Here is a 27,834-nt window from a genome sequence, read left to right as displayed (position 1 = left end):
TATAAAATGATATTCTTAATCTAAAACGGTCTTTTAACACAACTGACTCATAAATACCATTCAGATGATAATGCCCTGATGGTATATCTTTTTATAAAACCTGGTCTACTTTACAATGTAACTAAATAGCTTCGAAACTTTTCTGTGTACCAATTGCCATCTAAATAAGGCAGTTCTAATGTGAAAATTCCTCCCATTTTGATTCCCAAAGGTGAGGGAATTCAATGGTTAAAATAGATGCCAAAGAGAAAAGGCATTTTGTACAATACATTCAGCCTTCTACTTACAGCTCAATATTTGAGAGTCTAAAAACTTGAAGGTGATTGTTGATAGTTTTTGTTCTCAGAGTTCTTTGTCTAAGAGCTGGGCTTGTTTTGAAAGGAACATAGGGCTTAGTAAACCTTTCTCCAGGAAACTGCTCCACCTAGTGTCAAAACTGTCTGTGTACACATTATTTGTAAATTCCCGCTGAAGGACTCATCCTCTTTGTTACTGTCAAACAGAACAGACTTTATAATCATTTATAGCATACGCAGTTTGTTGTTGCTGTCAGTCGCTAACTCGTGTCCAGCGCTTTTGCGACTCCATGGACTGTAGCCTGCCAGACTCCTCTGTCCACGGCAGTTCCCAGGTAAGAATACTGAAGCAGGTTGCTGTTTCCTACTCCAGGGAATCTTCCCAACCCAGGGATTGAACCTGGGTCTCCTACATAGGCAGGCGGATTCTTTACCACTGAGCTACCTGGCAGTTGTTAAATCACCTTGTCTTACAACATTAGGAATAATAATGTACATGCATATAAGGAGCATGTCTGAGATATATTTCTCATTATCAAGTTCCAATGTTCCTGCTTTTAACCTGGTTGTTTACAAAATTACGAATCATATATTCTAGTAATGGGAATAATTCTAATGTGGCTACTGAAATTACCTTATCGCTTCTCCCAATTATTTTTAACAATCTAAATGTAATTCAAAAATTATTTATTTCTCAAAATGATTGCAGTGTTGTAAAGGTTGTATTTTTACAACAGACTGGTTCTGCACACATCAATGGTTTCAAACATGAGATTAGAACTAAATTTTGTTGTCATCAAGCAGCTCAACCGGAAGAAATTCTTTTACTTTTCTCTTCATGAAAAGTTGCCTTTTTTTTAACCTCTTGATGGTCTTCCAGACCACTCAAGCACTTGCACAACTATATTCTCTCCCAAAACATCATGTTAAATCTACTGTTATGACCTGGAAGAGAGAAGAAATCCTTTTTTGGCAAATGGAGAAATCAAATGCATAACATGTCACATAAAAACCCTTAGAGAGTGGTTAGTTCACTAAGGCTCCCAAGTTCAGTATGCTTCTTCTGGTGTACTATCGACATCCCATGAATTAGAGCCAGGGTTAGCAAACTACAGCCTGTGGATTAAACCCAGTCTGCTATTTGTTTTTTTTGAATGAAGACTGACTGGAAAACAGTCACATTCATTCCTATATACTGTTCCTGGGTGCTTTCTTGTTACAATGACAGATCAGAGGAATTACAAAAGGGATTGCACGGCCCACAAAGCCTAAAACATTTACTATTTGGCCCCTTTACAGCAAAAGTGCTGCCCCTGGGCTGTCATCATCCCTTGGGCCAAACCATTATTGAGGTGAAAATTCTGACACATTCACACACAGAGATACATCAAAGTAGTTAACAGCAGTCACCTTCTCTTTATTAAGCTGCTTTTACTCTGGGCATTATTTCCACTAGTAAATAAGCACTCAAGTTCTGAATCACCTGAAAGGAAATCTGCTACATACATACTAAGACTAAAATAAATTTGTTAATGGATTTCTGGAAATTAGTATCTAAGAGAAGAGGGCTTGGAAGATGTGATCTTAGAAAAATCTACCCACCACAGAAGCTCTTCTGACTTCTGATCTACTTATAAAAGGGGCTTCCCAGGTGGTGCTAGTTGTAAAGATATGAAGCAGACCCAAGATGCAGGTTCAGTTCCTGGGTCAGGAAGATTCCCTGGAGCTGGAAATGGCAACCCACTCCAGTATTCTTGCCTGGAAAATGCCATAGACAAAGGAGCCTGGTGAGCTACAGCCCACGGGGTCACAAAGAGTCAGGCATGACCGAGTGTCTGAGCTGTGCATGTGTACACATGTGCACACACACACACACGTTACTTATTAAAAATATGAGGAAAGTAAATGAATGAAATCAGTAAACTTGCGCTACTTGCCAGGCAAAACCAGCTCATGAAACAGACATCAAGTTCATGAAATAGTCATCTACTACAGGTGGACTTATGCAAAATGACTATAAAATTCTAAAACAAAAAAGCAGATGAAAAAAAGGCATAATGCAAGCATTTAATGAATTATTTCAGGCACAGGTAGCAGGTTCAATCACTGGGTCAGGAAGAGCCCCTGGAGAAGGAAATGGCAACCTACTCAAGTATTCTTGCCTGGGAAATCCCGTGGACAGGGAGGCCTGGCAAGCTACAGTCCATGGGATCGTAAAGAGTTGGACACGACTTAGTGACTGAGCATGAGCACCTACTTGTTTGTGTGTATATATATATGTGTATATATATGTATATATGTGTACATATATACACTCTTTTCTTAATCTTTATTCATGCCTGAAACTCTGTGCTTTAATGCAGAATTACTTTCCTTCCATTCATTCAAAGAACACTTTTTTACTATTTCCTTTACAGCATATTTGCTAGCGGCAAACTGTTTCTGTTTTTCTGAAAATATTTTTATTTAATACTGTTCACAGGTCACTTTCGAGTATCATCTGCTGGCAGTTATTTTCTTTTAGCCATCTAAAGACTGCCCACTGTCAGCTGATTTTTTTCAACAAAAGCTACGACAAATCAGTCTTACTGAAGTTCCTGTGAAGACAGTATGTTTTTTCCCTCCATCTCTCCTTTTTTGTTCTAGATACTTTTCTCTGGTCAATTAATCCTGTCTTAGCTGTGGTCTGTTGAAGTCCATTAACTGAGTTCTTAATTTCAAATACTATTCTTTTAATTCAAAATTTCCACTTGCTCTCCGTTAAAGTTTTCAACCTCTGGTAAAATATTCTAACTTGTTTTTTACTTCTTTGAAACATATTGATTTGGGATTAAGGTACACGCCTACTAACTTTATTAAATAGATACCCTGTGGATCTATTTCTATTATTTCTTGTTTTGACCAAATTATATTGTTTCCTCAGATATCTGATTACTTTGGATTGAGTGTCTGACTTATTATTTTTTTTAATATAATGTGACACCTAGGATGACTTTATTTTCCTCCAGACTTAAAATTTCCAGCTGAGCTTCAGCCTCTGTATGGGCTGATTTGTATGACATTCATCCTGACATTTAAACTGTGGCCTCTCAGGGCTCCAAAGTCAAGCCCGCAGGTTTATCAGGGCATATACCTGACCAGTTCCAAAGCATGTCTGAAAAGGAGTGTTTTAAAAATAAAAACAGAGTATGACTAATGATAATAATAATAATGATGATGATGGTCACTTAACATTCACTGAGCACCGTATATATACTAGCCACTGAACTGAAAAGTATACGTGTCTTATTTCATTTACTCCTCCAAACAGCCTTATGAGATAGGTACTATTATTATCACTCCCATTTACAGTTGAATAAACTGAGGCTTAAAAAGTTAAGATATTTGTGAAATATCACAGAGTTAGTAATACTGGACCATGTGTTGAAACCCAGCTCTAACTATGCCCTATGACTTACCTCCCATGATAGGACTATGTTAGTCCTATAACAAAATCACCCTTCAGGACTTGCATATTTTTAAATAATAAAGAAAGAGAATTAAGGCGTTGTACCTGAAACTGGGCATGCCACGGGAGTATGTTCTGCATGTAAACATGTATGACAATGAACAGAAAGTCTAACGAATAACTGCTTAACTAATTAATGAATGTGTAAAATTATTAAGAAAACTTATTTTCATTCACATGCATTAACTGGTATTATGCAGCCATAAATACAGAGAAAAACAGAATATGCCTCTAATCTATTTGAGGGTTTCATATTTACCCAGAGTAGAACCTGCAAACACAGGATAGTATATTGGTTGTATTAGCAACGCCATCTAGTGGCAAACTAATATAGCCATACGTAGGAAAAAAGTCCTACAAGAGTGGTTCTTAACCTTGCATGGGTTACAGAGTCTGGAGAATCTAACACTATAGGTCCTTTCTCCCAGAAAGATGCACAGTTGTGAAGATATGTAACAAGTATAGTGTTCAGGAAATTAAAAGACCTCCTGAAGCCCATTTGTTGGCTATTAGATTTAATGGAACGAACCAACTAACCTAGCCGAGCTGTGCCATGCTAAGTTGTTTCAGCTGTGTCTGACTCTTTGCAACCCTGTGGACCGTAGCCCGCCAGGCTCCACTGGGATTTTCCATAGGATTTTCCAGGCAAGATTACTGGAGTAGGTTTCTATGCCTTCCTCCAGGGGATCTTCCCGACCCAGGAATCGAACCCACAAGCTTACATCTCCTGCACAGGCAGATGTATTCTTTAATGTGAGTGCCACCTGGGAAGCCCCTCAACTAACCTAGAGGCCCAAACAACTTCCACATGAGCCTTGAGAAGGACTCTATTCATTTTCCCTTCAATCTCTTTCTCTCTGTTTAACAATCACTATTTCTGCATAAACAGTATCTAACTTTTCCTTTGTGGTTACATACCTGTTCTCAGCAAACCTCAAGATTTCTACTTCTTCCAAATCAATTTACAAAATTTGACAGGAGACCAAACAAGTCATTTTTCCTGGTTGATTTTCATTAATTTTAACATTTAAATTTAATCAAGCAACTAGTCTTACGTCTAATGTTTAGAGAAATGATGAGAATTTCTAGGACATCTGAATTAAGTTATAGCTTTCAATTGTAACTAAAAATTATAAATGAAATTGCTGAATGATAAACTTAAAAATCCAAGCCTATGCCCCAACGGTAATCCAAGCCCCTTATGCCCCAACCAGTAACGCTAAGAAGCTGAACAGTTCTATGAAGACCTACAAGACCTTTTAGAACTAACACCCAAAAAAGATGTCCTTTTCATTACAGGGGACTGGAATGCAAAAGTAGGAAGTCAAGAAATGCCTGGAGTAACAGGCAAATTTAGCCTTGGAATACGGAATGAAGCAGGGCAAAGGCTAATAAGAGTTTTGCCAAGAGAACGCACTGGTCATAGCAAACACCCTCTTCCAACAACACAAGAGAAGACTCTATACATGGACATCACCAGGTGGTCAACACCGATATCAGATTGATTATATTCTTTGCAGCCAAAGTTGGAGAAGCTCTATACAGTCAGCAAAAACAAGACCAGGAGCTGACTGTGGCTCAGATCATGAACTCCTTATTGCTAAATTCAGACTTAAATCGAAGAAAGTAGGGAAAACTATTAGACCATTCAGGTATGACCTAAATCAAATCCCTTATGATTATACAGTGGAAGTGAGAAATAGACTTAAGGGACTAGATCTGATAGACAGAGTGCCTAATCAACTATGGACAGAGGTTCGTGACACTGTACAGGAGACAGGGATCAAGACCATCCCCATGGAAAAGAAATGCAAAAAAGCAAAATGGTTGTCTGGGGAGGCCTTACAAATAGCTGTGAAAAGAAGAGAAGTGAAAAGCAAAGGAGAAAAGGAAAGATATAAGCTTCTGAGTGCAGAGTTCCAAAGAACAGCAAGAAGAGATAAGAAAGCCTTCCTCACTGATAAATGCAAAGAAATAGAGGAAAACAACAGAATGGGAAAGACTAGAGATCTCTTCAAGAAAATTAGAGACACCAAGGGAACATTTCATGCAAAGATGGGCTCGATACAGGACAGAAATGGTATGGACCTAACAGAAGCAGAAGATACTAAGAAGAAGTGGCAAGAATATACAGAACTGTACAAAAAAGATCTTCATGACCCAGATAATCACGATGGTGTGATAGAGCCAGACATCCTGGAATGTGAAGTCAAGTGGGACTTAGAAAGCATCACTACGAACAAAGCTAGTGGAGGTGATGGAATTCCAGTGGAGCTATTTCACATCCTGAAAGATGATGCTGTGAAAGTGCTGCACTCAATATGCCAGCAAATTTGGAAAACTCAGCAGTGGCCACAGGACTGGAAAAGGTCAGTTTTCATTCCAATCCCAAAGAAAGGCAATGCCAAAGAATGCTCAAACCACTGCACAATTGCACTCATCTCACACTCTAATAAGTAATGCTCAAAATTCTCCAAGCCAGGCTTCAGCAATATGTGAACCGTGAAATTCCTGATGTTCAAGCTGGTTTTAGAAAAGGCAGAGGAACCAGAGACCAAATTGCCAACATCCGCTGGATCATCGAAAAAGCAAGAAAGTTCCAGAAAAACATCTATTTCTGCTTTACTGACTATGCCAAAGCCTTTGACTGTGTGGATCACAACAAACTGTGGAAAATTCTCAAAGAGATGGGAACACCAGACCACCTGACCTGCCTCTTGAGAAATCTGTATGCAGGTCAGGAAGCAACAGTTAGAACTGGACACGGAACAATAGACTGGTTCCAAATAGGAAAAGAAGTACGTCATGGCTGTATACTGTCACCCTGCTTATAACTTATATGCAGAATACCTCATGAGAAATGCTAGGCTGGAAGAAGCAGAAGCTGGAATCAAGATTGCCAGGAGAAATATCAATAACCTCAGATATGCAGATGACATCACCCTTATGGCAGAAAGTGAAGAGCAACTAAAGAGCCTCTTGATGAAAGTCAAAGAGGAGAGTGAAAAAGTTGGCTTAAAGCTCAACATTCACAAAACTTAAGATCATGGCATCTGGTGCCATCACTTCATGGCAAATAGATGGGGAAACGGTGGAAACAGTATCAGATTTTATTTTGGGGGGCTCCAAAATCACTGCAGATGGTGACTGCAGCCATGAAATTAAAAGACGCTTACTCCTTGGAAGGAAAGTTATGACCAACCAAGATAGCATATTGAAAAGCAGAGACATTACTTTGCCAACAAAGGTTCGTCTAGTCAAGGCTATGGATTTTCCTGTGGTCATGTATGGATGTGAGAGTTGGGCTGTGAAGAAAGGTGAGCACCGAAGAACTGATGCTTTTGAACTGTGGTGTTGAAGAAGACTCTTGAGAGTCCCTTGGACTGCAAGGAGATCGAACCAGTCCATCCTAAAGGAGATCAGTCCTGGGTGTTCATTGGAAGGACTGATGCTGAAGCTGAAACTCCAATACTTTGGCCACCTAACGGGAAGAGTTGACTCACTGGAAAAGACCCTGATGCTGGGAGGGATTAGGGGAAGGAGGAGAAGGGGACGACAGAGGATGAGATGGCTAGATGGCATCACTGACTCGATGGACATGCGTTTGGGTAAACTCCGGGAGTTGATGATGAACAGGGAGGCCTGGCATGCTACGATTCATGAGGTCGCAAAGAGTCGGACAGGACTGAGTGACTAAACTGAACTGAAACTTAAAAATCAAGAAAACTTTTCCATTTTAAAGGCAGATATGTAGGTAAACAATATTTTGGGAAATAGGGTACATTTTTAGATCACCATTTAGTTAAACAGTGAGTTATAATTACCTAAATGATTACTTCCAAAAGAGGTAACTTCCATACCGGGAAGAACGTAATTGACAAATTTTGTCTATGTGGGAAAAATTTTCCTATTTCACTTTAAAATCATAATTTCCAGTAAAGAGAACCATGATCAAGAATGACTAAATTTTTTCTCTTTGTTAAACTCAGTTTCTTTTTCACTTATTTTACTATAAATTATTATCTTCTTTAAGTTTTACATGTGGACCGTTTTTAAAATCTATTGAATTTGTTACCATATTGTTTCTGTTTTATGTTTCCCTTTTTGGCTAAGAAGCATGTGGGATCTTAGGTCCCTAAGGACTGAACCCATACCCCCTGCACTGGGAGGACAGAGCCTTAACCACTAGACCGCCAGGGAAGTCCCTTGCTGTAAACTGTTGTCAAAAGAAGGATCATATTTCTGACCAAATTTCTCTCCTAATATAGTCAATTGTTTTCTTGACTAGAGAGTTATATGGGTATATGGAAAGGGCTGCCTATTTCATCAGAATAAAAATGTATGGCATGAGAACGTTAACATCACACCTCCTTAAGTGAGGATTATGTGAAGGCTAATAAATGAAAGATGTAATTAGGACTTTCCAGATACAATCACATTTCACAGATATAAAACAAAAGGAATGATGATCTATAAGGAAAAAACTATGTCAACCACTACCACCAAGAAAACATTAAAAATCTAATCACAGATTATTTTGAATAGCTTTTTAAATAATAAGAGATCAAATCCTTAAACTTTTATTTCATACTGCTTTGTCTCTAATTTCCTGGCCATTTTTCTCCATAACTGCCAAAGTTCACAAACGCATAGTCTGTACTTACTGATGACATTTTTTTACTACACATTTCCTACACTATTGTTTATTGACTATCTTGGCTCTTGGATCAATGCAAAGAAGTAGAGGAAAACAACAGAATGGGAAAGACTAGAGAGCTCTTCAAGAAAATCAGAGATACAAAAGGAACATTTCATGCAAAGATGGGCTCGATAAAGGACAGAAATGGTATGGACCTAACAGAAGCAGAAAATATTAAGAAGAGATGGCAGAATACACAGAAGAACTGTACAAAAAAGATCTTCACGACCTAGATAATCATGATGGTGTGATCACTGACCTAGAGCCAGACATCCTGGAATGTGAAGTCAAGTGGGCCTTAGAAAGCATCACTACGAACAAAGCTAGTGGAGGTGATGGAATTCCAGTTGAGCTATTTCAAATCCTCAAAAATGATGCTGTCAAAGTGCTGCACTCAATATGCCAGCAAATTTGGAAAACTCAGCAGTGGCCACAGGACTGGAAAAGGTTAATTTTCATTCCAATCCCAAAGAAAGGCAATGCCAAAGAATGCTCAAACTACCGCACAATTGTACTCATCTCACACGCTAGTAAAGTAACGCTCCAAATTCTCCAAGCCAGTCTTCAGCAATATGTGAACCGTGAACTTCCTGATGTTCAAGCTGGTTTTAGAAAAGGAAGAGGAACCAGAGATCAAATTGCCAACATCCGCTGGATCATCGAAAAAACAAGAAAGTTCCAGAAAAACATCTATTTCTGCTTTATTGACTATGCCAAAGCCTTTGACTGTGTGGTTCACAATAAACTGTGGAAAATCCTGAAAGAGATGGGAATACCAGACGACCCAACCTGCCTCTTAAGAAATTTGTATGTAGGTCAGGAAGCAACAGTTAGAACTGTATGTGGAACAACAGACTGGTTCCAAATAGGAAAAGGAGTCCGTCAAGGCTGTATATTGTCACCCTGCTTATTTAACTTCTATGCAGAGTACATTATGAGAAATGCTGGGCTGGAAGAAGCAGAAGCTGGAATCAAGACTGCCAGGAGAAATATCAATAACCTCAGATATGCAGATGACACCACCCTTATGGCAGAAAGTGAAGTGGAACTAAAAAGCCTCTTGATGAAAGTGAAAGTGGAGAGTGAAAAAGTTGGCTTAAAACTCAACATTCGGAAAATGAAGATAATGGCATCTGGTCCCATCACTTCATGGGAAATAGACGGGAAAACAGTGGAAACAGTGTCAGACTTTACTTTTTTGGGCTCCAAAATCACTGCAGATGGTGGTTGCAGCCATGAAATTAAAAGACGCTTACTCCTTGGAAGTAAAGTTATGAGCAACCTAGACAGCATATTGAAAAGCAGAGACATTACTTTGCCAACAAAGGTCCGTCTAGTCAAGGCTATGGTTTTTCCAGTGATCAGGTATGGATGTGAGAGTTGGACTGTGAAGAAGGCTGAGCACCGAAGAATTGATGCTTTTGAACTGTGGTGTTGGAGAAGACTCTTGAGAGTCCCTTGGACTGCAAGGAGATCCACCCAGTCCATTCTGAAGGAGAGCAGCCCTGGGATTTCTTTGGAAGGAATGATGCTAAAGCTGAAACTCCAATACTTTGGCCACCTCATGAGAAGAGTTGACTCATTGGAAAAGAGTCTGATGCTGGGAGGGATTGGCGGCAGGAGGAGAAGGGGACAACAGAGGATGAGATGGCTGGATGGCATCACTGACTCAATGGATGTGAGTCTGAGTGAACTCCGGGAGTTGGTGATGGACAGGGAGGCCTGGCGTGCTGCGATTCATGGGGTCGCAAGGAGTTGGACACGACTGAGCGACTGAACTGAACTAAAGTGGCTCTTGGAAGGACTACATGAAATAATTCAGGTAAAGAGCTGAGCACAGAGTCTAGCATGTGGTAAACATTCAATAAATGTTAGTCTATTGGTCAGGATAGGTTAAAATAGCAAATAGCCCCCAATCTCGGTAGCTTAAGACAACTACGTTTCTATCTCCCTTACTCTACATATCCATCAGAGGCAAGCAAGGTGAATCTGCTCCCCGTAGTCAGAGACTCGGGCTCCAGGTGAAACACAGCATGACAAACCTTGAAGCTTCCATCAGGAAGCAAGATCTACCAGTTATGCTCACATTTCTCTGAGGAAGGCAAATCACCTGGCTGGAGTTCAACAGGATGAGGATGCAACACCTCCTCACAAAAATGAATACCAAATACGGGTAAAAAACAACAGAATTGACTTCACTTAGTATTACTCTGACAATAATGACGGCAATGCTTGCCATTTTTGGTAGTAGTAGTAGAAACAGCTGTAGTTAACTTCTTGGGATCTGACTTTCATCCCAATCAGGTAATTAAAAATAAACAAAACCAGTGATATCTTTTATCTTCCTTTTGCTTGACTTCTCGGAAAAGTATTTTTTCCAAATACTTGTTTTTCTTCATTTTCCCTATTATACCTAAGGAATTCTGGAAGGAATTCTGTGTTTAAGAACTAACAAATTTAAGAACTAAAGATAATCTGGTCAAATGGAAATGGTATATTCTGGGTATCTCTTTATTTTTAACATTAATATATTGTTCTTCAAGACTTCTCATTCTGAATTTGTTTGCTATATTGACCTTTCGTCCATTTTTGATCACGACTATCTAAAAAAGTGTTCTTCTGACCAAATCCTCACTGATTCATGATTTAAAAAAAAAAAACAACAAAAACCCTCTCAAACACACACACAACTCACAACAAACTAGGAACAGAAGTAAGTTTCATCTACTTGATAAGGAACACCTACAAAAACCTGTAGCTAACATGATATGTAGCTTCATGGTGAGAAACTAGAGGCTTCCTCACCAAGGTTGGAAACAAGGGGATTTCCCTGTCACCACTCCGATTCAACATCAGACGGAGCTAATGCAATAAAAGACAAGGGGCGAAAATGAAAGGGTACACAGATTGAGAACGAAAAAACAAAACTATTTGCAGATGACATGATTATCTTACACAGAAAATCCTAAAGAATCAACAACAAAGTCCTGAAACTATTTACGTTGCAGAATACAAGGTTAATATTCAAAAGTTGATTACTTTCCTATGTATCATCAATTAATATACATGATCTACAGATCATGTCCCTAGGTATTTACCCAAATGAGCTGAATTCTTATATATATATATCCAAAACCCTGCACATGAGTATTTATAGCAGCTTTATTCATAATTGCTATAACCTAGAAATAACCATGATGATCTTCAATACATGAATGGATAAACCAATTGTGGTGGTACATCCAGGAAATGGAATATTATTTGGGAATTTAAAAAATGAGATATTGGCACTTCCCGGTGATCCAGGGGACTTTGTGCTTCCAATGCAGTGGGTGTGGGTTTGATCCTCGGTTGGGGAATTAAGATCCCACATGAAGTGGGGCACGGCCCCCCCCAAAATAAAGAACTGAGGTATCAAGCCATGAAGACAATGGAGGAACTTTATATCCATATTGCTAAGTGAAAGCAGAAAAAAACTCATACTGTATAATCCCAACTATATGAACAAAATCAGAACCTACAGAGAGAGTAAAAGATTAGTGTTTTCTTAGGGTCCGTGAGTAGGGAGAATGAGAAGGGTAAGAATAAACAGGTATAGCACAGGGTATTTTTAGGAGAGTGAAACTATTCTGTGATCCTCTAATGAAGAATGTATAACATTAAGCTCTTGCCAAAACCTATAAAACTATACAAAACACAGAATGAACTCTAATATAAAGAATTTGCTTTAGTTAGTAATGCATCAATATTGGTTCCTCAACTGTACAAAAACGGTCTTAATGACCAAGATTAACCATGATGGAGGGTCACTCCAGATATCCTGGAGTGTGAAGTGAAGTGGAACTTAGGAAGCTTTACTATGAACAAAGCTAGTGGAAATGATGGAATTCCAGCTGAGCTATTCAAAATCCTAAAAGATAATGTTGTTGAAGTGTTGCACTCAATACGCCAGCAAATTTGGAAAACTCAGCAGTGGCCACAGGACTGGAAAAGGTCAGTTTTCATTCCAATCCCAAAGAAAGGCAATGCCAAAGAATGTTCAAACTACCACATAACTGCTCATTTCACATGCTAGCAAGGTAATGCTCAAAATTTTTCAAGCTAGGCTTCAACAGTACATGAACCAAGAACTTCCAGATGTAGAAGCTATATTTAGGAAAGGCAGAGAGGCCAGGGATCCAATTGCCAACATCTGCTGGATCATATAAAAAGCAAAGGAATTCCAGAATAACATCTACTTCTGCTTCATTGATTACACTAAAGCCTTTGATTGTGTGGATCACAGCCAAAGCCTTAACTGTGTGGATCATAACAAACTGTGGAAAATTCTTAGAGATGGGAATACCAGCCAACCGTATCTGCTTCCTGAGAAACCTGTATGCAGGTCAAGAAGTAACAGAACTGTACACAGAACAATGGACTGGTTCAGAACTGGAACAAGGCTGTATATTGTCACCCTACTTAATTTTACTTCTATGCAGAGTACATCATGAGAAACTCCAGGCTGGATGAAGCACAAGCTGGAATCAAGATTGCTGGGAGAAATATCAACGTCATATATGCAGACAACCCCACCCTAATAGCATAAAGCGTAGAAGAACTAAAGAGGCCTTGGTGAAAGTGAAAGAGGAGACTGAAGACTCTGGCTTAAAACTCAGCTTTCAAAAAATGAAGATCATGGCATCCAGTCCCATCACTTCATGGCAAACAGACGGGGAAACAATGGAAACAGTGACAGACTTTTTTTACTTGGGCTCCAAAATCACTGTGGACAGTGACTGCAGCCATGAAATTAAAAGACACTTGCTCCTTGTAAGAAAAGCTATGACAAACCTAGACAGCGTATTAAAAAGCAGAGACATCACTTTGCCAACAAAGCTCCGTATAGTCAAAGCTATGGTTTTTCCAGTAGTCATGGATGGATGTGAGTTGGACCATAAAGAAGGCTGAGCACTGAAGAACTGATGCTTTTGGACTATGGTGTTGGACCAAGACTCTTGAGAGTCCCTTGGACTGCAAAGAGATCCAACCACTCAATCCTAAGGGAAATAAACCCTGATTATTCACTGGAACAACTAATACTTAAGCTGAAGTTTCAATACTTCAGCCACATGATGTGAAGAGCTTTCTCATGGGAAAAGACCCTGATGCTGTGAAAGACTGAGGGCAGGAGGAGAAGGGGGTGACAGAGGATGGAGATAGTTGGATGGCATCACTAACTTAATGGACATGAGTCTGAGCAAACTCTGGGAGATAATGAAGAAAGGGAAGCCTGGTGTGCAATCAAATTAATCTAATGCTGAAAAACATGGTCTGATCCATCTGGATGCCAGTTTATCACCAGCAATGATAACGCCACAATGTTTTATATGGTTTTTATGTATAATGCAACAGTTTCAGATGTTCCTTGACTTTATCTCCACATTTGCTTAACTAGTAATGAGAGAGTGATACTTTCCTTTAAATAGTTTTTGAAGAATTCCTTCTAAACTTGTGAAAAATCTAACCACATTCCCTTAACCCTGCACTCTGATCAAGGGCAGAAATAACTACTTAGTTTACGAAACAAAGATTTGACTTTTCACTGAAATACATTTTGTAATAAATGCTTACTTGTATGTTTTAAATCCTTTACTGGTTACATGAATCAATGGAACTAAAATAATAATGTTTTCACAACAACACAGTTTATAAATGACATTTTATACAAGTTTCTCAAGGATATAAAAAGAAACAGAAAATGTGAAACTTCTAAGTTTCAAATTTTTCTTATTCTTATTATAGGATTTATAAGGTTCATTAGAATCCCTTTAAAGATTCAGTAGAATCTGCTAGCTGGGTTGCTTTTTAAATACTTCCAAATTAATCAAATGCTACTAATGAGTTCCTTAATCTGATCTTACCAAGGAATCTAAGAGGACAGGTCTAGGAAAGAACAGAAAGGGAACTGGTATTTTCTTCTTTCCTCCTCTGCCACAACCTCTAGTATAGCATTATATTTCTAGAATAATTAAAGAAACACTGATAGGATCACTTATCTAGGATTTATGTTTCTATCTGGGTTAAAATCAACGAGCAGTCATGAACAGAATTCTAAAATTCCATGTTTTAAAATTCCCATAAACTCACAGAACTTATGTATTATAGATTAATCCTTATTCTTCAGATCATTGGTTAAGCAGCCTTCTGAATACTCATTTCCTAATATTTATCATACCTGCTTCAGAAATGAATTCATTGAAGCATAGAGATTGGAAGTGTTTGCACTGCTGAACTCTATTCAGCCATCAGTACTGCTATGACAAATTTTCACCTGTTTTCTCCATCAAGAGCAAGCTGTTTTCAAATATGAAATTGTTTTCAATATATTATTCAGAGACAGGAAGAGAGTGAAACAAGAGAGACATCCAGGGTACAAATTTAATGAGGTCTTCACTCATGAGCCCCACCCACATTTCTATGACCCTAAAAGTATATAAATTCTGTGCCCTCGATGTCACGCTTGTCACCCCCCAGTCCTAGCTCTGTCATTATTTCATTACATTTGCCAGTGTCCAAAGCAAAAACCTCTCTTTCATTTCTCTAATTTAAACTAAGTAAAAAAAATATGTATTTTTTAGGAAGGGTACATTTTATATTTTGATTTAAAAGAGTTTAAGAAAGCATCAGTTCTGCACACATCACACTTCATGAGCCGCAGTCAGTAAGAATACCAGAGTAACCATCCTGTTGTGCACACGGTTATCTGAGGATGTGAGGGAGACCCCATTTCTCACTGGCTATTAACAGAGAAAGTTACTGTCCAAGTCAATTCCAACCTGTACGCGGAATTTCGTACAACTGAATAACTTCAACTATTACAATGTAACTGCATAAGCAAGAGAACCACTGTTCCGAAATCTCAACAGAAAAAACGTTTCCTGGCTGAATTAATATAAGTAAACAATCTCATTTGCCTAAGGCTTTTCCCCTCCCTTCTCTTTTTAAATTCTCAATTCAAAAGGAAAACCAAAACAGAGTACTGGAGGATTAGAATACATATAAAACACAAAGATAGTCAAATAAAAACATTAGAACTTTAACTTTTGAAGTATAAGGACAAATTAAAACATAATCTCTTTCAACCTTGATTATTAGAAGTTAATCTTACCAGATAAAGCAGAAAGGTGTGCAGCCCTGTTCCAAGCCCAACAGAAGACAAAATTCCTAAGCCTATCCAGTAGGCATACAAAAGAAACTGTTTCTCTATACGTTGCACATACTGAAAAACAAAAGAGATAAGGTGATAAAAAACAAAATCAGAATTCTTAAGCAGAAATGTATTTATCAACTACAATTAAAAAAAAAGAAAAACACTAAGTTTCTAATAGAAAGTATTAAGATTCAAGGCTCCTTAAAGAGACCTAATTCCTCTAACATGTGGTAGCAGAGATGACCAAAAAAAAAAAAAAATCATGTGACTGGAATAAAGCTCATTACTAATGTTTTAAAACTCCTACTATTATAATGACATTTGTAGGAAATATGCAAATTACTGATAACTATGAGAATAAAAATTTTTAAGACACTTAAAAGTTTCACAAATTTTGTTTAAAAAAGCATGATAATATATATACAGTTGTAAGAGATGGGTGGTTATTTATATAATATTTGGAACTAGAACATATTCTTGTGAATTCTAGTAAAAAATGTACATAAAATTATTTTTATATATTTAAGACCAAGATGCTTAATAAGCAAAAGCAAACTGCAGCCCACTGGGATACAGACTTGGAAGATTTCCAGAGTTTAGATGCTCGTACTGGACAGTAAATCCATCAAGCCGGTTCCCTGGGAACTCTTAATAGCACACACAGATTTCTTTAAAATATATTTAAAACCTGCATTTATATGTATAAAAACTTCTCTGATTAGAAGCAAACTGCTTCACCCCCCTCCTTTTAATGCCATTTATTGTTTCCTAATTTTACAAGCAATATATGTTTATTACAGACAAGTTGAAATATATAAAGTAAAAAACAACTATCGTTCATAATCTCCACCCTACCAAAGATAATCACCATTGGCATTTTGATGAATATAGAGGTAAACTGCTCTAACATGTGAAATGGTACCCTTTTAGAACTATTTCCTATCAGAATACATGAACATTTTGCTATTTTAACAAAAGTTATTAACAAAATGTCCTATTTTCCCTTCATTTATGCTGTACTTATAAACAACAGGCAAGCGAACTTCCCCCCACTTTATACATATAAAACCAAACTTTCAATCTAGGATGAGTATATGAGCTTTGATAGGTCACAGTATAGAAAATATGAAGACTCTGGTAGTGATTAAGGAATTCATGCTGCTTTGACTAAACACTGCTTGGAAAGTTACATTTAAATCCTTAAAGGTAAAAAGGAATGATATATACCAAATACTGAGCAGCCATGAACTACCGTAAGAATATTTTTAATATTTGACCTTAAAAATAAGACATTAAGATATCACTTGTAAAATAAGTTTTTTTTAAAAATCAACGAAACCCACAACAAATCCCAAAACAGTTCCATTCTGAAACTGCCTGGGATTCGGGAAGGAACAAGAACAGCACTGAACCTCATACCTGTTGATGTGCTCCTTCAACATAATACGTAGCTGTAAGCACAGCAAGCAGCAGTAAAAAAGACACCACAATGCTTTGACGATGCCATAATCTTAAAAACAAAACAAAAAAAAATGAGATACATCACAGTCTCGTTTTTAGGATTCATCACTCTCAAGACATTTCTCACTTAAACAATGAAGTTTTTTAGCTCAGGTTTAGAAGTGGTTCTTGGTGGACTGAGCTCTTTTGCTCTTAAAGACTATAGTCTCTTGATGTACAGAAGAGAATAAACAAGATACATGGGTACAGAATCTAATTTCTCACTAGAAACCCCACTGCCGCCCTCCCTATACCCCCAAATTGCTTGTATATACTCCAGCCTCTAATTGTGACAGGACTAAGAGGATATATGTATACTTCTGGCTGATTCATGCTGCTGTATGGCAGAAACCAACACAACACTGTAAGGCTATTATCCTCCAACTAGAAATGAATTTGAACAAGTATATACTGCATAGGGCTTTAGCCTTTAGTCAGAGGACTTGGATCAGAGTCTCTAAAGTACTGCACTTGGAGTAAGACACTCAACCAATCTGATTCTGTTCCTTGTTTTTAAAATCATAATGATCGTATATTTATTTTACCTTCTTCGCAGAATTGCTAGAAGAATCAAATAAACTAAAAAGTGTTACAAAATACTTTATAAACCGCAAGTACAATAAAAATGTAAGATATTATTACAGATATCTTGGAAAGGTAAACCATAAAATGATTAAGGCAATTAAAAGTTCAACTTGCTCTTTATGATATCAGAAACAGGGCTTACAAGTACTAAATTCAAAGACAGAACACAATTTCCATGGCAGAGTCCTTTTCATTGGCTCAAACTATCAGTAGTGCCACGTATCCTGAACCTTGACCTGCTAAAGAATCAGTGTATCGTACACAGGCCTGATTTCTCCTGAAGGTAAAGCCAGAAGAAAAAACTTTCGTTTTTAGGGTTCTCCTTTGCCTAAAGGATTCAATAGGAGACAATGGTCAACTGTAATAATCCAGTGAACAAATAGCAGTGTTTCCCTAATCTATTTTTCTTCAAACTACATATAAAAAGGAAAATATATATGTTCCTATAACATTCTAAATTTAATTAATCCATTTTGATAGAGCAGGTGGCAGGAATAGGAGATTGCTGAAGACTTCTAGAATTAGTAAAAACAGTTTATATAAAAGTTAATGGAAGACTCTTTACTTTGAGGTCCATTCCTTCAAGATTACTAGGGTTTCCAGAGAAAAATACTGCAAGGTAATGAGCGGCTGTCTCCACAGGACAATATTCTGTCTTTCTTCTCGATCCCTCCTCTTCTTTTCATTCACTGAAGAGGGGTCTGAAAAAATTAGTGCAGAAGTTAAAACAGGATGCTACTTTTCCCAGTCACTCTCAAAACTCACCTATCTTCCCATCCCATGTTTGAAGGACTGCATAGAAACCTCAAAAGCAAACAACCGGATTCACACTGTGCCAAGTCTAGGCTATGTCCTGCTGTTCTACTCTTATCATTCTTTTTGGAATTATTTTAGAGTCAGGACACAAGTTTCTCTTATACATTACTGAAAGTCAAAGTGAAGTCCCTCAGTCATGTCTGACTCTTTGCGACCCTATGGACTGTAGCCTACCAGGCTCCTCCGTCCATAGAATTTTCTAGGCAAGAGTACTGGAGTGGGTTGCCATTTCCTTCTCCAGGGGATTTTCCTAACCCAGGGATCGAACCCAGGTCTCCAGCATAGCAGGCAGACACTTTACCATCTGAGCCACCTCGGAAGCCCATACATTACTGGAATACTAAATTAGTCCACTTTCTGTGAAGGGCAATTTAGCATCATATCATAGAACAAAGTGATTTAGAGCTCAAAATGTGAAGGCCAACTAGTAGTAGTAGTGTTAGTCACTTAGTCATTTCCGACTCTCTGCAATCCCATGGACTATAGCCTGCTAAGCTCTTATGTCCATGGAATGCTCCAGGCAAGAATACTGGAGTGGGTTGTTATTGCCTTCTCCAGGGGATCTTCCCAACTCAGGGACTAAACCCGGGTCTCCTGCATTGCAGGCAGATTCTTTACCATCTGAGATATCAGGGAAGACCAGCAGGTTCTGCTCTAAAAAAACCTTGTGAAGGGACATCAAACCCTGGCTCTGCCACCTACTGGTCAAAGCCAGTTAACCTTTCTGTGCCTCAGTTTTCTCTTCGCTAAAATAAAAACAGTAGTTACTTTTTAGGGTCTTGTTAAAGATTAAATGAGTTAATACATGTATATACATGTACAATTAAGGTTACTTATTATTGTAAATAATAATAAATCTCTTGGCATCATCTCTTGAAATTATAAATGCATATACTCTCCAGTTGAGCTATTTCAAATCCTGAAAGATGCTGCTGTGAAAGTGCTGCACTCAATATGCCAGCAAATTTGGAAAACTCAGCAGTGGCCACAGGACTGGAAAAGGTCAGTTTTCATTCCAATCCCTAAGAAAAGCAATGTCAAAGCATGCTCAAACTACTGCACAATTGCACTCATCTCACATGCTAGCAAAGTAATGCTCAAAATTCTCCAAGTGAGGCTTCAACAATACATGAATCGTAAACTTCCAGATGTTCAAGCTGGTTTTAGAAAAGGCAGAGGAACCAGAGATCAAACTGCCAACATCCGCTGGATCATTGAAAAAGCAAGAAAGTTTCAGAAAAACATCTATTTCTGCTTTATTGACTATGCCAAAGCCTTTGACTGTGTGGATCACAACAAACTGTGGAAAATTCTCAAAGAGATGGGAACACCAGACCACCTGACCTGCCTCTTGAGAAATCTGTATGCAGGTCAGGAAGCAACAGTTAGAACTAGACATGGAACAACAGACTGGTTCCAAATAGGAAAAGGAGTACGTCAAGGCTGTATATTGTCACCCTGCTTATTTAACTTATATGCAGAACACATCATGTAAAATGCCAGGGTGGATGAAGCACAAGCTGGAATCAAGATTGCCGGGAGAAGTATCAATAACCTCAGATATGCAGATGACACCACCCTTATGGCAGAAAGCAAAGAAGTAAAGAGCCTCTTGATGAAAGTGAAAAAGGAGAGTGAAAAAGTTGGCTTAAAGCTCAACATTCAGAAAACTAAGATCATGGCATCTGGTCCCATGACTTCAAGGCAAATAGATGGAGAAACAGTAGAAACAGTGGCAGACTTTATTTTGGGGGCCTCCAAAATCACTGCAGATGGTGACCGCAGCCATAAAATTAAAAGACGGCTGCTCCTTAGAAGCAAAGTTATGAGCAACCTAGACAGCATATTAAAAAGCAAAGTTATGACCAACTTTGACATTACTTCGCCAACAACGGTCTGTCAAGTCAAGGCTATGGTTTTTCCAGAAGTCACGTATGGATGTGAGAGTTGGACTATATATAAAGAAAGCTGAGCACTGAAGAATTGATGCTTTTGAACTATGGTTTTGGAGAAGAATCTTGAGAGTCCCTTGGACTGCAAGGAGATCCAACCAGTCCATCCCAAAGGAGATCAGTCCTGAGTCTTCACTGGAAGGACTGATGTTGAAGCTGAAACTCCAATACTTCAGCCACCTGATGCAAAGAGGTGACTCACTGGAAAAGGCCCTGATGCTGGGAAAGATTGAAGGCGGGAGGAGAAGGGGACAACAGAGGATGAGATGGTTGGATGGTATCACTGACTCAATCAATGGAGATGAGTTTGGGTAAACTCCAGGAGTTGGTGATGGACAGGGAGGCCTGGCGTGCTGCAGTCCATGGGGTCGCAAGGAGTCGGACTTGACTGAGCAACTGAACTGAACTGAACTGTCACTGAATAATTCTACTTAGGAGAATGATTAGGTGTAAGGAGAAATGACTTTTGTACAAGTTTATTCAGTGCGGTGTTATTTGCTTTAATAAGATGGAGGAGTGATTAAAATATGTTATACCTGAACAACAGAACACTAAGCAGCCGCAATCAAGAATAAGTTCTTGGGACTTTCCTGGTGGTTCAGTGGATAAGAATCCACCTGCCAAAGCAGAGGACTCTGGTTCAAGCCATGGTCTGGGAAGATCCCACATGCTGTGGAGCAATGAAGCACGTGGGCCACAACTATTGAGCCTGTGCCCCGCAACAAGAAACCACAGCAATGAGGAGCCTGTGCAGTGCCATGAAGAGTAAGCCCACACGCAGCAACGAAGTCTAGTGCAGCCCAAAATACACAAAGAAAAAAGAATAAGTTCTTCATGTACAATCTCTAGAAAATAGCAAGTTAAAAATCTCAAACAAATGCACACCATGGTACAGAACAGTAAGTGTGCCATTCTCACATTAATTTTAAATTCCAAAGGTGTAGGCAATAGAAGAAGAATATACAAATGCATGTGCTTGCTGAAAGGAGTGAAAAAATGACATGTGAAAGCTCCGAATAGGACGAGACTGTGATACAGGCAATGCCTATCTCTGAATCCTGAGACTCATGGTGAAATGATACAAAATTTATTGACAACCAAAGTAACCCAAGAGTCAGTTAAGTGCTGCAAACACATTCTGCAGAGCAATGTAGTGATCAAAATGAACAGATGGGGACTACTACTTCAGAAAGCTTTCAGTCCTTCCAGTAGAAGAAGATTTCTATGATAGAATTATAACCCTGCTGAAGTACTGATATTATTTGCAATGTGTTTGAGATGTCAAATGATCAAGTTAAAAAGCAAATCATTACAATTAACAGAAAAGGAAAACCTTTCACTTTCTTTTAAACACATAAAGGAAAGTTCTTACTTATGTTGTCTATATAAATGGTAACTGTAATTTTTAGGGTAAATGTATAAATAAGAGTCAAATATACTGAAATTTCAGAGAAGGCAATGGCACCCTACTCTTGCCTGGAGAATCCCATGGACGGAGGAGCCTGGTAGGCTGCAGCCCATGGAGTTGCTAAGAGTCAGGCACGGCAGAGTGACTTCACTTTCACTTTTCACTTTCATGCATTGGAGAAGGAAATGGCAACCCACTCCAGTGTTCTTGCCTGGAGAATCCCAGGGAGGGGGAGGCTGGTGGGCTGCCGTCTATGGGGTAGCACAGAATTGGACATGACTGAAGCGACTTAGCAGCAGCAGCAGCATACTGAAATTTACCACAAATTCCTAATTCAATTAAAATAAAAATTTATTTGTCTCAAACTAAAATTTAAAAAGAAATACACAATAATCACATTCTGACTTTTTGGATAATTACAAAAATTACAATTAGCATAATAAATAAATTTATAATCTATTTCTAAGGTTACAAAACAGCATGATAGAACTGAATGGCAAACAAAGTCCAATAAATATTTACCACACCATAAGATTAAAAAGCAAGAATTTTGTGTCTAGAACACTGCTGCTGTGACTATGGCCAAGCTGCTTCCGCTATCACTGTGAAAAATCACCTTATAGGCCCTTATACATCCATAATTTAATTTACTATGAAGATGAAAAAGATAATCTTTTACAAGATTTATAAGAATTTGATGTATTTTCTATTACCATATATTATTTTATTAACAAAAGATAATATATATTAGATATATTTGAATTTTATTCCAATGAAAAGGATATCATTTAAACCCACAGATCTTCTCCCTTCAAACCACCATCCTTTACCTGTGAAGTTTCCATTATATTGTTCCTTGTTCATTGCTACACGTCTCTGGTCACAATTTTGTCCATTCTCTGCCATTTCATAGATCAATAACTCTTGAGGAGCTAATAAAACAAAATAAAATCCAGTGCTATGTTACATATTCCTGCCTTTCATCTGTGGCTGAATGAAACAATACAGAAACCACATGGTAGGAATCCCCACCTGCTATCTCAACGTGTTGACACTTTAATTTTCTCTAGTAGAAGTATTAAACATATAAAAGCCATGTTGTTGCAATCCTTTTCCAAACAGCTATCCCAGTGCTTTTCCAGATTAAAATTTGGGGGCAATTTGTCCACAGAAGGTTATAAAATACTAGTACCTTCAAACAGATAACTTAAAAGGTCTAAAGTCTTTCTGATTCATTAATACCATACATACTATCTACTCAAATTTTACCAATCTTTCAGTCCTTTGGAATTACTTTAAAAAAAAAAAAAAAAAGATTACATTATCAAACATGTTAAAAATGTTGACAACAGATCCAAGATTCATTATATTTAGCAAGCAATTCTACTGAAAGAAAAAAAATGTACAGGCATAGAAGGTGAAAATTTTAAACATTTAAGATGAGTTAAATGTACTCTTTAAGGACTTGCCTGGTGGTGCAGTGGTTAAGAGCCCGCCTTCCCATGCAGGGGACATGGTTCCGGCCCCTGGTCAGGGACTAAGGCCCCACACGCCCTGCCTAACTACTGAGCCTGTGTGCCTCAACTGAGACCTGAGGCAGCCAAGAATGGGTGAGTATTTAAATGGACTTGTCATATTATACTTTATATTACAAGTATAGATGTAAATCTTTTACTTAAACTCTCTAAATTACAACATATAAACGGTGCTGATGTAATTATTCCATACAAAAACATAAGATTACCTGTGCCTGTATCACTCTTTCAGGTGCCAGTAAAGCACATCTTGCTACTTAAAATGTGTATCACTTCATCAGTGCTGAGTCCTCTGCACGTGCCGTGAGTCCTGCTAGATTTAGACTCAGCTGATGAGAATATGACGTGGTCATGGGTTCAATCTTCCTACACTTTGTTAGTTAGAACTATTTTATCCCATGGCTAAAATTCCAACCATACTTTAGGCTTCATAAAGGAAAACAAATGTAAGATTATAAAGGCTGAAGAAAAAGCCTACATTGATTACTCCAACAGAGGGTTTCTTCTTTTAGACACAATCCATTTCTGGACACCTTTTTTTGTTGCCTTCATTTTTCAATAAACAAATTAACATATCAGGAAATAAAGCACAGGTTTCCCTCAGCACAGATGGAGAGCCTGGAGCAGAGGACTGTGAGTCTAAAATCCGGATTTGCACACCAGATTTGCTACTAACTAGTTGCGTGATTTTAAGTCTCATTTTTTCTAGGTCTTGATTCTTTGGATCTACAAAAGGAGAACAAAAATTCTCATGTCCACAGAATTGATGACAATGAAGGAGTGTGTTTGGGCATGCTAGTGTGCATATAACCATAAATGGCAATACACCAAAAGGGCAGGTATATGAAGCAGTAAACCTAGCAACTGTCTGTATGAGAGAAAGTACTTCATAGCACAAGCCTCATGGCTACCACATAAGTTACATCAGTGTCTTTCATCCAACACTCACTATAAAAGTTCTGGGGTCAGCAATGGCCACTGAAGACACAAACGTGAATACCAGAAGATCCTTATCCTCCAGCAGGTCATAGTCTAGCAGGGAAACCAGATGAACACAAGACTTCAATTATAACATAAAACAATGAAATAGATATACAGTAAATAACTTAGCAGAAAGAAGACAGGTTTTGGAATCTAACAGAACTGGATTCAAATCCAAACTTCCCAGTATCTATTTTAAGCTTTGGCAAGTTTTTACATCTCTCTATATATCAGTTTCTTCAAAAGGTACTCTGAGGATTAAATAAAATAATATACATAAAATACTAATACTGTCTCATCTTTTATAGGCACTCAATATATACCAGTTACAATGATGACAATGTTAGGTAGAACAAAGGTCGGAAAACCGGAGTGAGGACCTCAGGTAAAACAACCAGCACTCCAAGGCTAGCCCAATTTACACAGGGCAGGCCCAGGAGGAGGAGAAAAAAGCATATAAAAAGAGGACCCAAAAATGGGCTGCGGCCTCTCTTCTCTTCATGTCTTTTGGGTTGGCATGCCCTCACGCCTCAAGGATATATTTTCCTTTGCTTTGTAAATAAAACTGAGCTGTAACAAAGAGCTGTAACACTGGTCGGTCCAAGGGCTGTAATGCTGGTCTGTCCAGTTGCTTCAAATTTTTGTTGCGACAAGACAGAACTGAGGAAATTACAAACTCCTCCAACAATAAGGAGACAGAAAGTACAGGATAAAGTATGGGAGCTCAGAGGGCAATACATTCATAGTAGTCATAGAAGCTGAAACTTGATTCTGTAAACTTAAGTCATACTTCTGTGACAATATTTTCAAAAGACAAGCAATTACAAAAAAATGTGAAGATAATTTGTGAAAATCTATATGATCAAACCATCACAATAGGTTTAAAAAATACAAATCTATTCCACAAATCATGCTTTCTGGTTTTATTAATAAAATTAACTGAATATATCTTAAATGAACCATATAATAAAGAAGTTAAAGATTTTCCATCTTCTAGTCATTCATACATAATAAGTTCTGTAAAGACTTAAAACTGCAAACTCATATTCAGTCAAATTCTGCAGGCAATTCATTTTCGAGATGAACAACCATTTACCTACATCACAATAAAGAACATTTAATTAATTTGTGATGCAAAGATGTAAGAAGGCAGAAAAGAGCTTACGTGTTATGAAGGACACACTCTAAAACCTTTCCCCCTACAAAATACCAGTAACTCATTTCCCCAGTCTTACTCTTTCCCATGGTATCTTCTTTGAGAGACAAAGTTTTATTCAAAACAACCTGGGTCTGTTTAAGTTCTTACTTAATAGCAATGGTATTACGCAACCACTCAGAGACGTTTTACAAGACATTTCAAGAGGAACTTTTATTTGAGCAAATACTGTGTTCTTACACAATATGCTAAAGAAGAAAACAGTCCACTGACATTTCCTACTCAAAAAATTCTCTAGAAAAAAAGTCTGGAATTTTGTTTTGTAAGAAATAACGTAAGAGACTAAGTTAATTTGTCGACTTCTTTACAAACAAAATAAATTCACAGTTTAAAAAACAGTTTTTGAAAACCTTTTGCCAACCTCTAGCCCCACTCCCCTACTAGAGGTTGGGAGACGAGGGTGAAAGATCAAACCCTCTAATCACGTCTAGGTTTTTTTTTGGTGACCAGTCCCCACCCTGGAGGTAACAGCGGGCCCAACGAAGTTGCCTCATTAGAATGAAAGGTGCTCCTTTCACTTACATCACTCAGGAAAACTACAAAGGATTGGGGAGCTTTGTGCCTGGAACTGGGACAAAGACCAAATAGAAATTTCTTATGCCATAATTACTCAATTACATAAGGAGAGAATTACACACTTACAGGAGAATATGCTAGTTATGTGCTGAATTGTACCTCCCCCGCCCTTATATGCTGAAGTTCTAATCCCCAAAGTGACTGTATTTATTTTCTAGTTGGGGCTTTTAAGCAGGTAATTAAGGTTAAATGAGGTCCTAAGGGTGAGACCCTAATCAGATAGATGTGGTGTCCTTAGAAGAGGAGAAAAGAGACACCAGAGACTTCTCTCTTTCTATGTATGTATGCATACAAAGGCAATGTCATGTGAGCACACACAAAGAAGACAGCCACATACCAGCCAAGAAGAGAGCTGGCACCTTAATTCTGGACTTCCAGCCTCCAGAACTGAAAACATTAACTCGGTGCCCCAAAGCTGCCAATATGTCTCGACTGGTCAGAGGCCAAATCAGGGCCAGCGGCATTTCACCTGTACTCCACTCTTCACGACTAATGCATCCATGCTATTCTAATTCTGTTCTCCCTCCCACCTGAAAGTAGTTTTATTTCCTTGGAGCTAAAAAAAAATCCTACCAACATCACTTACTAGTTGCATAACCTTGGGTAAGTAATTTAAGCTTTTGCATTTGAGTTTACTCGTAAAATATCCCCATTCCTATTTTCATGTCATCCTTAAATGTTCTTCGTGTTGCTCTGGGGACTCTCGTTTATTTTCTCTACTTTCAGAAAAATTATATATAATTGTCCTGCACAGAGTCTGGCTGGCACACAGCAGGCACTTAATGTTAGCTTCTCTACACCCCTTCCAGGAATGTCTCAGTTTTCCAAAACAACCATAGTCAATACTGCCCGAGCATTCATTTACAGGCACTTGGTTTCCATCTTTCTATAATATTCAAGAGCCTGCACAACTGATTTTTACAGAAGCATCGACAGAAAGATCTTGGTTTATTATGCTAGATAACAAAAATGAATTATTTTTCATCAATGCAACCACTTTGAAAAGTACCAAAAGGACAATCTGTTAAAAATCATTATAGGGTAAAAAAGCAGACTTTGCTTCTTGGCAAGAATACTATGACAAACCTAGACAGCGTGTTGAAAAGCAGAGACAATACTCTGCCCACAAAGGCCCATATGTACAGTCAAGGCTGTGGCCTTCCCAGTGGTCATGTACAGTTGGGAGAGCTGGGCAGTAAAGGAGGAGGAGGGCCGAGGGATTGATGCCTTTGAACTATGGTGCTGAGAAGCCTCCTGAGAGTCCCTTGGACAGCAAGGAGACCAACCCAGTCAACCTTCAGGGAAATAAACTCTGAATACTTGTTGAAAGGACTGTTGCTGAAGTTGAGACTCCCATATTTTGGTCATCTGATGCAAACAGCTGACTCACTGGAAAAGTCCCTGATGCTGGGAAAGATTGAGGGCAGAAGGAGACGAGGGCATCAGAAGATGAGATAGCTGTATGGCACCTCTGATGCAATGGACATGAACTTGGGCAAACTTTGGGAGATGGTGAGGGACAGAGAGGCCTGATGTGCTGCAGTCCATGGGGTTGCAAAGAGTCGGACAC

The 27,834-nt window shown here is 38.4% G+C and overlaps 1 protein-coding gene across 3 annotated transcripts in view; it reads right to left on the bottom strand.

Annotated features, from left to right (window-relative positions):
- VMP1 (vacuole membrane protein 1) overlaps nucleotides 1-27,834 on the bottom strand; it is a 128,696-nt gene that overhangs the window by 89,298 nt on the left and 11,564 nt on the right. For 2 of the 3 annotated variants that reach the window (XM_019980793.2, XM_019980794.2), the window contains exons 2-5: nucleotides 22,787-22,888; nucleotides 18,346-18,481; nucleotides 17,115-17,205; nucleotides 15,654-15,764 (exon numbers count right to left, since the gene is read on the bottom strand). In XM_019980793.2, coding sequence (XP_019836352.1) covers nucleotides 15,654-15,764; nucleotides 17,115-17,205; nucleotides 18,346-18,481; nucleotides 22,787-22,862 — 414 coding nt within the window. In that variant the 5' untranslated portion in view covers nucleotides 22,863-22,888. Of the gene's footprint in view, nucleotides 1-15,653; nucleotides 15,765-17,114; nucleotides 17,206-18,345; nucleotides 18,482-22,786; nucleotides 22,889-24,440; nucleotides 24,524-27,834 lie in introns of all 3 variants that reach the window. The other variant, XM_019980795.2, reaches the window with a different exon arrangement.

This window comes from Bos indicus, chromosome 19 (genome assembly GCF_029378745.1).
Source record: "Bos indicus isolate NIAB-ARS_2022 breed Sahiwal x Tharparkar chromosome 19, NIAB-ARS_B.indTharparkar_mat_pri_1.0, whole genome shotgun sequence".
Classification (NCBI taxonomy): domain Eukaryota; kingdom Metazoa; phylum Chordata; class Mammalia; order Artiodactyla; family Bovidae; genus Bos; species Bos indicus.
This window is presented reverse-complemented; position numbering and strand designations above follow the sequence as displayed.